The following is a 14,014-nucleotide window of genomic DNA, read 5'->3' on the forward strand; positions in this document are numbered from 1 at the left end:
CCCCCGACCCACTTAACACCCCCCCCCCCCCCCCCCCCCGGACCCCCCTGTGCTGTGCGGATAATCCTCCCCCTGACATTTTGGGTAATCTTTTCAACGAAGAGCCTACAGATCTCAAACTGTACGTCCCTCTCTGGTTCTCTCTGGACCAGAGCAGGATTAGTGCTCACCTTCTCCATAAACTCCGGCACAGGAAACATTTTAAAAAAAAAATCATCTTAAGCAGGTCCTCACTCTTTAAATAAGAACTATATGTTCCAAACTGGATGGTGGTCATTGGTTTCAGTTATTAAAAAACCAATCAGCTGGTTTTAATAGCACCTCTCTCTCTCTCTCCTCTTTTTTTAAACATAAAAGCATATTTCATCCTTTTTTTTTTAAAACCAATGAGAAATATCTCATTTGCACATTTTTTTCCACTTTCAGAGAATCACACAACCACTCCAACCTTTAACCCTGCAAACCTTTTTGAGATAATATACCAATAAGTCCCTGCACATGTACTTTTTACGCCACAATACTTTTTAGTAGGCTATTACAGCACGATTTGTCATGCACTTTTATCTGTCGCTTCTGCTTTTTTTTTTTTTCTTCTTTAATAAAAAATACCCCTAATGTCGCACATCTGCCGTGTGGCTTGGACTAACAGCTGCTGTGATTCTCCTGCTCAGTCGTCATCCACGTCGTCCCCCTCGGACTCCTCTCTCCTCTCGTACATCTTGTCCCTCTGCCGCTCCTGGATCTCCTTCATCTCCTCGGCGTACCTGCAGAAGGCTCCTCCGAACTTGCCCCAGGCTTTGAACGGGATGGTGATAGAGTTCCTGTAGCTGGGCTTCACCTCGCTCACGCGCAGGAACACTCCGTATTTGTTGGAGCCGACGTCGAAAAAGAACCGCTTAGAGTCCACCATGATGGAGGTGCCCTCCGGGAGCTCGCTGTAGCCCCCCGCGGCCGTGCCCCCTGTCAGCTCCTCGTCGTCTCCCCCGTAATCATCTATGAGCTTAGCCAGGGCGTCTCTGAACTCTATTAGCCCTTGCGCCGGAAGGGCAATGGTCTGGCCGGCCAGCATGCCACCCACGGGCCCCCCGACCCCAAAGCCAGGTCCGCGGTTTACGGTCTGCCGGATCCGCAGGAACCTACCCCGCTGGTTCTCCTTCAAGTCCAGGTAGTACTTGCGGTTTTCCCGGACAAGAAACTCGCTCTTTAGAGCTCGCCTCGGCCCACCATCTTCACCCGAGGTGGCCTGGGCTATTTGCTCCGGAGTGCTAGGCCCCAGCTGGGCGTAGTGCTCGATGAAATCCCCGAGGTAGTCACGGAACTCCGCCGCAACTGACAGCGAGAGGGTCAAGCGACTTTTGGAGCCCCCGGCCCCTACCTCGGCGATTTTAATGAACCTGCCTTTACTGTTCTGTTTGACATCCAAATAGAAGCGCTTGTTCTGAATGTCGAGGCGCTTAGACGCCAGCTCCTGGGTCTCCTGGTCCCGCTGAAAGTGCTGGAAGCCGCCTCCTCCTCCTCCGCTACTTCCACCGCGCTCACTCCCACTGTCACCATCCGCCATCTTCAGCTCCACCATTCGGCTTCTGCCCCCCTCTTTCTGAGCAGCAGCTCCCTGCGTGCAGTCGTCAGCCAGTGTCGCGCGTTCTCCCCTCACGTTCTCCACTGAAGCGCTGTGATTGGCCAAAACACTTGCCACTTCGACAACTTCACAAGTTTATGGCGTTTTTTATTGGTCAAGAAATTTGCCTGCTATCGTCCATCTTTAATATCGCTGGTCAGCCATTGGTCCACAAAATAGTCGAAGTTATGTCAGATAATACGTACTTTTTTCAAACTTTTTATTTTATTTTATTAAAGTTGTAAAATCACAATAGTTGTGTAACATAATTATTTTTATTTTTAAAATACGTTTTTGAATAATAGGAGAAATAGTTTCTTCTTCAATAATAGCTACAACGTGACGTGACTGTCCAGTTCTTTAACTAAAGCCTGGAGTATTAGCTACTGGAAATATAAGTAACTATCAAATGGGCAGATTTTTTTTCACACTTGTTTTCTAAGCCATGGTGTTACTACATAGTTGTTGCATTACCCGATTTTGCAAGTGGATGTCGCTATTGTATACTCTTCACCCTCCACTTCTTCTCAGTCAAGTGTGACAGCATCCTCTCTGTAAGATTAAATGACAACTAAAATGTGGTTTGGTAATATGCAAAAAGTCAAATTGACAAGAGCTCTCACAGTAGTAACACTGAATTTAAGTGTAGCTCAAGTCAGGTTTATTTGTAAAACACATTTCAGCAACAAGGCAGTTCAAAGTGCTTTACATAATGAAAACATCATAATGATCAATTAGATAAGTTAAGATAAGATAAATCTTTATTGTCATTGTCACAAGGACAACGAAATTCAAAGGGTGCCATCAGTCGGTGCACATGCCCAAAAACAAAAAATAACTGTCTCACAATTCACACACAACGCAAGAATCAACAAACAACTGGCAAAAAAAAGAAAAATAAGAACAGCCACATTCTCACATACATCATTCATGATGATTAATGGTTGTTTTTGATTGCATTTAGTTTTGTTATTGCTGTCGGGTAGAAACTGTCTCTGAGACGGTTGGTTCTGGTTCTGGTTGCTCTGTATCTTGTGCCTGAAGGCAGCAGTGTGAACAGAGAAGGTCCGGGGTGAGAAGTGTCCTTTGTGATGTGTTGTGCTTTTCTTAGACAGCGGTCGCTGTGCAGGTCCTCCAGTGAGGGGAGAGGGCAGCCAATGATTTTTTGGGCTGTATTCACAACCCTTTGGAGAGCTTTCCTTTGAGCCGTAGTGCTGCTGTTATACCAGACGCAGATACAGTAAGTCAGTATGCTCTCTATGGAGCACTTGTAGAAGGACACCAGCAGCTTCTCCTTGATGCTGTTCCTCCTGAGAACCCTCAGGAAGTTCAGTCTTTGCTGGGCCTTTTTTATCAGCTCCAAGGTGTTCATGTTCCATGTGAGGCCCTGCTCAATGTGGACCCCCAGGAAACGGAAATCAGCTACCCTCTCCACACATTTTCCCCCAATGGTTAGTGGTGTAATGTCCGTTTTATTCCTCCTGTAATCTATTATGAGTTCTTTTGTCTTTGAGTTGTTGAGGAGCAGATTGTTCTCCCTGCACCACTGCAACAGCCGCTCCACCTCCCCCCTGTAGGCGGACTCATCGCCTCCTGAGATGAGCCCCACCACTGTGGTGTCATCAGCAAACTTGATGGTGTTGCTGTGGTGGGCAGAGGTGCAGTCGTATGTGTACAGACAGTAGAGCAGGGGGCTCAGCACACAGCCCTGTGGAGAGCCAGTACTAAGGCTGAGGGCAGTGGATGTATGTTTTCCCATCCTAACTCTCTGCTGTGATATGAAACAAGGAATAAACATTACATTTTGTCAAATACCATCAACAAAATTATCAGGCAAATATACATCAAATACATTGGTCAATGTTTCACTTTCTACTAATCAAAGGCAACTCTAACTAGACAGGTGGGTTTTTGAAGCCTTGTTTTTAAATAACTGTTTTGGTGGTTTTACAGTTTAGTTTTAGATTATTTATTATTATTATATTCTTTGTTCAGATATAAAAAATAGAAGATTTGAAGTTTAATCTACTATGTCATTTCATCAGGTTTTCCTCCCTGTAAGTCACAGTCCAGTACAAACCAGTAAATCAAGTTCCAAACTCTTACCTGCACAGCCAAGCATTGTGAAGGGCTTCGTTTCCATGGGAACCTTCATAAAGCCAACAACCTCGAAGCTGTCAGCTGGAAGTTGCTGGAACCTCAGTTTCAATTTCCATAATGGTGCAACAATTACATAATTTCACAGCATAATTTCAAAATTGTAAGGGTGCTGGCCAAAAAGCACACCCTCAAGCTTGACTGGATACCAATCAAAATGTCTTCTACCGAAAAGGTTTATGGTCAAATGAGACAAAGTTTGAGTTGAAGTGATGAGAAGTATGAAAAAAATCGAGGCTTTCAAACATATTACTTTCAAGTGGTTAAAATAAAATAGCACACTTAAATACCACTCCACATTTCAAAATCCTTTTTTTTGTATGCTGCTCTTGTAAAATTCAAATCAACAGCCGTAACACCAGAATGATGGAAGCTAATTATAAACAACGCTAACGATAGCAGCTATGTCACACACATAGAATAGCTTTGGAATGATGGAAGCCTCTGCTGTTGACATGTTGGTATGGTGGGCCCTTTAAAAATCTGTTAGGGCCCCAAAAAGGCTTCAGTGCTACCAGCTGATGCCTTGTGTTCTCAGTGCAAACAAAGAGAAAAGAAGTAAACAGCACAATTTTCAAATTATTTTATTTCTTCTGGACAAATGTGATATGTAAAAAAAAGAAGAAAGCATTTGTCCTGGTTGTGTCGTCTTTTACGGCTCAGTTTTCAGAGACATTTTTGGCCATGAAAGTCATAAGAAAGGAACTTGATTTTTTTTTCACACATCACATACTTCACTGTTACGACAAAGAACATCGTCTTTTTCAAATAAAAGTTACATACCGTAGCTTTAACATAAATCACAGCATAATAAAGAAGCACACCTGCACAGTAGAGCCTACTTTCACTCTGCTGAGGAACCCGTTCTCTCTGGCAGGAGCTGCTCACACAGAACACTCGATGATTTTTCATTTATTTAAATTCATTTTCACAGTCACAATAACACTCCACTCTAAACAAACAGCTTCGTCGGTCCAGTTTTAAATAGATCAAAACTGTACAGAGGCAGATACACACTGTTCACATTATTGCACGCCACCCAGTTCAGGTTGGAGTTTTAGGTTGTTAAAAGTCTTTTGGTTCTATGATTAACTAGAGATGCACTGACCTAATATTAATTATCTGTATTGGTCGCAAAATAGAAACCATTTGAAAGAAGGTTTATTTTTTACATGTTTTACCAAGACAGTCTGCCTATTGTTTTTGTTAGATTCAGTTTCTTTATTATTTATGTTAAATTGGCTGTTATACTCACAACTGCACTGACTGAACAGATTAAAGTTGTTTTTACGTGTTTGACCAAACTTGTGAAGCTGTTGGTGTGTTTGTGTGTGCTGTACCGGTGCAGAGTTATCAAATAAGTTTGCAATTGAGTACAATTATGTCTGAGTTGGAAAAAAAAAAGTTTAAAGTCGATTCAGCTGCACTGGATCGGTACTGGCCCATACTTAACTTCAGATATCGGTATCAGAAGTGAAAAAAGTGGATTGGCGCATTTGTATGATTAACAGGATGGCTTCAGTAGTTTTGTTAAAAAATAACAAAATCTGCTGGTTCTAAATTTGGTACCAACATCACCAATCAATAGTACTGGGGGTACGGTGGGTAGGTTCCTCTGAGGTGAGAGGCGGCGGCGGCGGCGGGCAGCATGACTCCTGGGAGGCTGCTGTACTCGTAGAAGGAGTCCAGGGGCAGAGCGGAGGTGCTGGACAGAGGCGAGTTGTACTGAAGGCTGTGAGGGTGAACAAAGGTCGCGGGGGCCTCGGGGTCCGGCACCACCACGGCGGCGGTGGCAGCGGCCGGGTGGTACCTGGGGTACGGGCCGGGCCTGTAGGCCTGCAGCTCGGGGTAATGCAGGAAGTGAGACCCAACGTTGGCCTGGCAGGCGTGGGCCAGGGCGTCCTGCACCGTCCTCTTCAGCTTCATCCGCCTGTTCTGGAACCAGTTCCTGATCTGAGACAAACATCACAGAGGGAACGTACGAGGCTGAAGCAAACGTGACAGATGATAAATGGCGTTTCACTGAAAAATCTATGTGAAGATGAAACATTTTACAAAAAAAACTAAAAAAGTAAAAAGTTAAATGAAACTGACATTTTTTAAATCAATTTATACATTCAGATTTGTTTGGTATCAATAATTAATAAATCCTTTTCTGTCCCAGGTACAAGAGGGACAGAAGAGGAAGTTGAACTTAGTTGAAAGTAAGTAGTACTTTCAACATCTTACAAGATATTTTCACCCTGATTTATTATGAAGGTACTTGTAACCTGGTTACTATCTTATTTTTTTTGTAGTTGTGCCACCCTAAAATTTTTTACTGGCCAGCCTGGCCAAAACTGGTGATGAAAGTTTTCTGGAGACATCAATGCCAAATATAGCCTGTAACATATAGAGTGCAAGTTTAAAGTGAGGAAATTAAAATAAAATTAAAGTTTTGGAATGGCTTAAAAAGTAACATATGAGTTCCAGACAGTGACTGCTTTACTAAAAAACAACCCAAATATCTACTAAGTTCAAAATAATTCTAAGAAAGTAATTTTCTAGGGTTCTGAAAGTAACATGAAAACGTTAAAGTTCCAAGCTGTTTTATTAAATGTTAAAATAGAGAACAAACAAAATGTAAAACATCAAGAATGAATCCTGTTAGATTAAAACACATTTTCCAAATGGTCATAACAAAAAAAAAACATGAATTGAACTTAAAGTATTAATCACTTCTAATTACGGTGCATAATTAGTGAAGACATTTAGAATTGATGTGTGTTAAAGGTTAAAGGTCAGAACAAGAATATGATCTGAGTTTTTTCTTAAGCTGTCTGCTGAGCAGCAGTGGAAGCTAGCTGAGGACAGTCACCTGCTTGTCAGAGAGGTTGAGCTTCTTGCAGAGCTCCGCCTTGTCCTGCGTTCCCAGGTACGCGTTCCTCTTGAACGCCCCCTCCAGGCTGCTGATCTGCTCCGCTGTGAAGGCCGTGCGGGGCCTCCTGCCCACCGGGGGCGACGGTGGAGACGTGCAGGAGGCGCTGTCGGCGTGGGCGGAGGGGGATTGAGGCTGACCGCCTTCGCTCTCGTAGCCGGAGGTCTCCTCCTCGGTGCTGAAACCGGCCTCACTTCCTGCTTACAGCCAGAGACGAGCAGGACAGGACTTTAAGGGAACCTTAACAACGAGCAGACACAGAGCTGAGCGGCCACTGGTGGCGTTATATGAAGGGAAGCACATGGACCACTGTTTCTGTGAAGGTTCCCAGGAATTCTCAGTGGCGACCACAAGGGGGGGCCAGAGGGTGACCATTGCCCCCTAGAGAGCCATGTTCAGTTCATACAAAGACAGTCATCTTCCTCAATCAAAACATAAATGTGAAACCCAATAAATACATTCTAAATATTTTTTTATTTTCACCTATGCCACCCGCAACTTTTTTACCTGGACTTGGACTTGCCACCCCAAAGAAAAATGTAGAAATTATAAAGCAAATGTTGACATATTTGTGTGGTTCTGTGAGAAAAGACATATAATTATCTCATAGTTATTGCTTTGCAGATAAATATAGAGAATAGTATTGTCTTATAAAACTAAATACCAGTGAAAACCAACATGTTTTAATTCTAATTTGTAATATTAAAATCCTTAAATTGTTCCAGCTGATACCGAAAAACATATTATACTAGTTCACCAGAACAAAGACACTAAACTAAACTAAGTAAAAGGTTGTTGAATGTTTCTGCAAAAGTGAAAAGCAAAAGTAAATTGATTACTATTAGAGTAGTAGAAATAACTATTATTAGCCTAAAAATGAATAAATAATCAAATAAATGAAAAATTTTAAATTCAGTAAGTAGTATATTTTAACTGTACTATTATTTATTAAAGTTAAGTGAAAAAAATATATAAAGCTTTAAGTTGTAAAACAGAAATTTGATTAATAAAATAAAGCACAAACTTGAACTATCCTGATGTTGACATTTAAAATGTGAAATCCAATATTTATTGGTACTTTTAGGACAAGAGTCATTAGAATGTTTATGTTTTTTTCCCCATAAAGTGCATAAATAAGCAGCAGATAGCAGTTCTGAACTCGCCGCCTTTAACGGTTTACAGAGTGAAACTCTCACCCTGATTCCTGGGAGACGTTCGGAGCTGAGGAGCTTCCTGACTGATGGTGTCGATGTGCTGCTGCTGCTCCGGTTCTGGAATCTTCTCAGGTTTTGGTTTGCAGTAAAAACCCGGCAGACTCTCCGAATGCGTCCCCCAAACTGCCGGCCCGGATGCTGGCCCCGCCGGCTTGCTGCTCTGGGCCAGCCACTCGATGGAGAAATGGCCCTTCATGCTTACTGAAGGTTCAAGTTTCTCAGTGAATAAGGAAAAAACCTTTTTGTTTCATTAAAAGAAAAAAAAAAGAAAAGTGAAGCTCAGCTCAGAGTCCAGGTCAGAGGGAAGTTCTCAGGACGGTCTCTTGCAAAGGTCAGAGAGTTATGATTGCGTCTCAAAGTGGGGGCCGCATTTATAGCAACCGTCCCCAACCGGAAGATCAAAGCGTGCTGCATCCCCTCCTTCAGTTTTCACAACTGGAGTAATTAAGACGTCCCATTCAGTCTCAATGAGGCTGTTAGAGCCAGGCTCCAGCGAGTCTGGGAAGGACCCCCGCCTGTCCTCCAGCGCCCTCCTCCTTCCTGCCTGCAACAGATAATAGACTCACCTCACCCCAGACCGTCTGCAGCTCCTCCACAGCCGCACCGCCGTAAAAACATGCGGAGCGGCGATTCTCTGCAGGGGAGACATTTCTGCTCAGGACCTGTGTGGAAGCGTGTAAAGGTACAGCACCGAATTCATCTCAATTAGTCTGGAGTCAGGGTTCAACACTCTGGCTTTAATGCAAACCAACCTGAAATGGAATTAATGTTGCATCTGTTTTGAGAATATGTGCTTTTTGTCACTGAGTTGGCTCTTATATATATATATATATATATATATATATATAACACAATTCTAAAACAGTATACAAGGAGAAAAGCAGTTTAAATAAAGTCAAAAAGTTCCATGTGTGACAGCTAATATTTCCAACTTTCTTTGTTTTCATAGGACAGTAGAATCATCCACTGTTTATTTTAACCCTTAAGAACCTGTTAATCAGTTTTAAAAAAAAAGAAGAACAATCTCATTTTAATTGGCGCCGGTCAGAATTTGTTGCTGTTTAATCCCAGGGAAAATAATGACCGTTAGATGATCCCTGGGTGTCGAGCGGCTCATCATCACAGCCAGTAAATCAGGATCAGCTGCTTTAGAAAGACGCTTCCTGCATCTCCAAGTGAGAAGGAGTCATCGGGTTAATAAGCAACATAATGAGCAGTGAGTGGTTTAACATACAGACAACAGTTAATCCTGAGATCATCCTGAGATTAAAGGCAGACTTTGTAAAGACTGATATTACTCATGCAAACACACCACCCACACCCCTTCACACACACACACACACACACACACCCACACACACCTATAGGATGCTGGCTGTGTGATCGAATTCAGCTGCTTCCATATTGTACGCATACTTAAAGTATAACTAACCCCCAAAACTAACTTCTTTTTTTTAGCTGTTAAACTAGTTAAATAGACAAAAACTGCAAATGTCCAAAACAATGAGGTGAAATGACCAGCAACTAGTACCATGACGGCATATTAGGGTTATTGTAGATAGGAAGAAAAAAAAAAGAAAAAGTACATTTGCACCAAAAAACTCAGAAAGTTTGAGATTAATGCCAGAAATTTTCTAGGAAAATCTTGAAGTGTCAAAAGTTGAAGGATTTTTCTAGCAAATTTTCATAAACTGGCAAAACAAAAGGGATGAAAACAGTGAGCTCTGTTACCACTTGCTAGTTTCACATTACGCATTTTTCTGTGCTCTGTATTCATATGAGGTTTTTTTTTATACGAAATGCAAAAGAAAAGGGGAAAAGTGTAAACTTAAGCTACATTACTGCCTCTACTAGTGGACAAAGCAAGTAGACCTTTTAGAGATAATATCCCTGCATTGAGACTATACCGTCTTTTAAAAGACAGTAGGATTTGGATATAGATATCTTAAAATATGTTTAACTGACTCTGTTTAGTTTTTTAGTATTCTAATTGATTGAATTACTGATGATAATCCCAGTTGTGGATTAACTCTTACCACGCCACCATGACGGACCAGAGTTCATTGCGGGGAAAAGCAAGTTGGCCTGGCGACGATGTATTATTGTTCGCAAATGCTGAGTGGATTCAACGTTGCTGTTCGATTTTAAAGGTACGTTAAAGTCAAACAACAGGCTCCGCCGTCGCGCGCGGTAAGAAGTCACGTATTTTCTGGCTCTCGATATATTTCCGCGCGGTATCTGTGCGCGAGAACCGACCGGTGTTAAAAGGTTCTTACCGGGACACTTCAAAGGCAGTCGGCGCTTTGATATCGACAGGCGGGATGAGGGGGAGAGAGAGACGGATCGCCTCGCAGCCTGGAAGCGACCAGTCAGTGTTCAGCCTGAGGCCGGACCAATCACGTGCAAGAATGCTTTCAGTCATTTCATATTTCCCGCTCCAGGAAATAAACTACGAAATAATCAAGCAAATAAACGAAATACTGTGTTTTTGACGTAGAATGTTAAATTTTGAAACTATTTAAATTAAAAAATACGTTATTGATCCCGTAAGGAAATTAAATAAATAATATTCATGATATGATTGTGCATTTTTACTTTCATTATATATATTTTTATGTATTCATTTTTATGTATTCATAAAAATATAAAAATATTTTATTTATTCATTTATTTTGGCGCTCTTGGGACAAAATTGTAAGACTCGTGCATGATTTATTTTGTAAAAGGAATTAAATATAGTTAGGTTAAAATAATCGGATGGTGTAATCTGTAGGGTCTTTCAGGGCTCAAGTAACTGAAAAGGCTTTTTTATACATTGTTTCCAGATTGACTCAAATAAAGGATATTGGTTCATTTTTGCTTTGGCATTATTAATGATTAAAAATAATGTAAAAAATAAAATAACCAGAAATAATAATATTTCTGGATGAATGTTATGACGTAAAATTGCTTGATTGTTGTGAGGAGCCTCCCGACCCCACTAGGGACAGAGGTGTTATCCTATAAAACTGGAAGCAGAAGTATGATTTATTGGGCTCTATGTCAATAAGAGACATTATAATAATGAGAAAATTTTTTCCTCCAATTCTGAGGAAATGCTGTTGTAATGCCAATGAAATTGAAACATTTAGACAGTCATATAAATACATTTTGTTTTGTCATCAGTGTCTTTGTCACCACTTGTTTCAGCCTTACTCCTGCCAGATGTAAGGGCAAAAATGCGACAAGTTGTTGCTTATTCACGAACCAATGTTCCAGTGTGATTAACACCAAAGTGTGGCTCTAGAATCTGTGCTTTTCTGCAATAATGGAGCCACTTTTTCCTCCCTATATACTAACAGAGCCAAATGTATGGGCTTTCATCTGATAAACTAACAAGAAGACCCTCTTGGTCATTGGTCATAAAAAAAAAAAAGATAATAATATATGTTCTAAATCTTTGTTTTCACTGTGTGAGGAGTCATTGTAGCATCAAAGTGGCTTACAGCAGGTTGCATTTTTGAATGTCAATCTAAAATTGTGGAGCTTGACCAAGTATCCCAAAGTAATCCCTTAGCTGTGTGTTTCTGTCAGTGTTTACCTTCACCGTCAACCAGAAATGACAAAACAGGAAACTGCAGATTGTTGATTGGTCCAGTTTAGAGTTCAAAGGACTGCTGGTGATTGGTTTTAACTGTCACCTCCACCGCTGCCTGCCTCTGTCTGTCTGTCTGTCTGGATGATAATGATGATGATGACGATGTAGTATGGTGGGGTGGATGTCTGATAATCAGCCTCCTCCTCCTCCCACTCCTTAATCTGAGGACTGCAGAGACAGACGACAGGACAGGAGACCGTCTGGATTTTCTGCTGTTTCTAAACTCAACAAAGAATCTGTGAAAACCAGACTAATCTGCAAATAAAAAAAACAACAAACAATAAATCTACTAGTCATCATCACAACCATCTGAAGTTGTGATGATGTTCCTGACCTTTTCTGTATTTCTCTGCCCATTTCCTGACCGATTTCCATACATAATGTTTACTAGTGCCGCAAAATCTTAAATCGGCAGTATTATGTATTTTCCAGGCACATTGTGCCTTTTTGTAGCTCAATCAAGTAACTGTTTTTCCTTCAGTAATTATTAAAATGCTACATATATCTAACATGACTTGAAAGAAATTTGACTTTGTAATTTAATGCCTTGAAATTGGGCCTCTGTCTCTTTAAAAACATTTGCTCTTCCTGAAACTCCACCTTTTGTTTTTACCAGCGTTGCACTGAGAAGTAGCTCGTCTAATGAGCTCAGGGGAGGAGCTTCATCCCTGAAGGCGGAGCTTGGTCCATCCAGGTGTTTTGTACAGTTGAATGGTTGCCACGGTAGATTAAAGGAGTTCTCAAAGATGCATGAAAGCAACACTCCAGGTATGTTTATGGTGAGGGAATAACATTATAACATGATGTTATGCTCAAAAAGTCAATTTTGCACAATACTACCCCTACGAAATAATAATAATAATAATTCCAGATTTTGTCTAGTCCATGCCAAAATTGTCATTTTATGGTTTTGAACCATTCAGAACCATTTGGCTGGATTCATCCATAATATCGATAATGTCGATACCAAGTCGGCATCAGTATTGGATCGATTCTGGCGTGCTAAGTTTGATACTTTTAGTTTCAGATTACCTTGTGAATTTCTATTTGGTATTGTACCTGTACCTAAAAAAAGATTTTGTTTTGAGTTGCTCTCTAATGGTAAAATTTTTCAACTTTGTCAAGCAAAAATGTGCACAAATCATGTTAATATATTAGTAAAGTATCTTGTAGACACCTATAATCTTTGTCCAAATTATGTCCTGTTGGTTTGAAGAAAATAATTCAAAGGAAAAACAACAAAAACACCCAAAAGTCAGAAGTTTGACAATATATCAAAGTTAAATAAAAGGTATCGGTATCAGTATCAGTATTGGTGATACGGGCCGTGCATTTACTCGGTATCAGATACATTTTGAAATATGGACTAAAACGTAGAATGTCTTGCAGAAAGCAGCTACTTCTCCCTTAAAGATTTGCTCACAAAATAACAACTAGAAATTTCCCAAACGGCCAGCAGTCGTCTGGTTGCAGCTGTCGTTGTTTATGTGTCGCCTTGTCCTCAAACGTGGAACATGGAGTCTGGTGAATGGCTAACATTCTTCTCTGAATGGTAACAGATTGTGAGTGAGATTGTGAGTGGTGTGTTTGTGTGTGAACACGTCTTATCCGTGACATCGATGGGTGGGGTGGGGGTGGGGGGACATTTATCCTCCTTCGGCCCCAGTCGCAGGCCACCGCTGTTGGCGGGGTGACGGACCCCCTTGCTGGGCCCCTCTTTGATTGGCTCCATTCTGAGCCTTTCATCTCTAATGGACCTGTTTGCTGCTCTGTTATGGACACAAACGCACCTCGACCGCCCCTCCCTCTCTCAGCCTGGGAGGGGGACGCATCCCGACAGATCGTCCCGACAGATCGCAGTCTCTGACTCCTTCATATCGCTTCATGTGATTCCCCAAACTGAGCCAGAATAATCTCACCTCGACTCCTCCTCTCCATGAACCGTTTTACAAATGCTTTAAAGTCAGCAGCTTTCAACTCCGAGTTCATTTTACGCCACTCAAAAACTTCTTTAAGATGTTATTTGTGTAAAAAAAAAAAAAGTTTGTAAGGATTTTTTGCACATCTTTTCAAACTATAGGGTTATTCAAAGGTAATTTTAATGACCTGATACACATTTAAATGTGTAGTAACGATTTACTACACTTTCTGATGCAGTCAAGCTCTTCTTCAATAAACATCCCAATATCTTTTATTATGTTGATTTAAAAGATGGGAAACTGTCCATTTGTTACATGTTTCTGTATTTTCATTGGTTGATTCCAGGAGGATGTAAAGAAATCCGGCGGGTCGACAAACTTCAGATGCAGGAAAAAGTGTGAAAACAGCACAAACTCATTCAATGGCCATGTTCAAGTTGTATGTTGACTGATTATTGACCAGAGGGACCGTAATGTGAGTCTGATCCTCAGGCCATTGATTAATTCATTTTCCCCATTTTCTGAGTTATCTATGACAGTGTAGCAGGGCCA

At 41.2% G+C, this 14,014-nt stretch overlaps 2 protein-coding genes across 2 annotated transcripts; both read right to left on the reverse strand.

The window, feature by feature from the left end:
- Positions 1-332: 332 nt before the first annotated feature.
- Positions 333-1,673, reverse strand: purbb (purine-rich element binding protein Bb). The gene has a single exon (XM_028026179.1). It carries the CDS (start codon positions 1,574-1,576, stop codon positions 668-670), a length of 909 nt encoding a protein of 302 aa, XP_027881980.1. The 5' UTR covers positions 1,577-1,673; the 3' UTR covers positions 333-667.
- Positions 1,674-3,256: 1,583 nt separating this feature from the next.
- On the reverse strand, positions 3,257-10,408 carry ved (ventrally expressed dharma/bozozok antagonist). The gene is made up of 4 exons (XM_028024590.1): positions 10,183-10,408; positions 7,889-8,540; positions 6,633-6,889; positions 3,257-5,728 (listed from the first exon to the last, which is right to left on the reverse strand). Exons 2-4 carry the CDS (start codon positions 8,100-8,102, stop codon positions 5,357-5,359), a joined length of 843 nt encoding a protein of 280 aa, XP_027880391.1. The 5' UTR covers positions 8,103-8,540; positions 10,183-10,408; the 3' UTR covers positions 3,257-5,356.
- Between the last annotated feature and the right edge of the window lie 3,606 nt (positions 10,409-14,014).

The sequence above is a fragment of the Xiphophorus couchianus genome, chromosome 8 (genome assembly GCF_001444195.1).
Source record: "Xiphophorus couchianus chromosome 8, X_couchianus-1.0, whole genome shotgun sequence".
Taxonomy (NCBI): domain Eukaryota; kingdom Metazoa; phylum Chordata; class Actinopteri; order Cyprinodontiformes; family Poeciliidae; genus Xiphophorus; species Xiphophorus couchianus.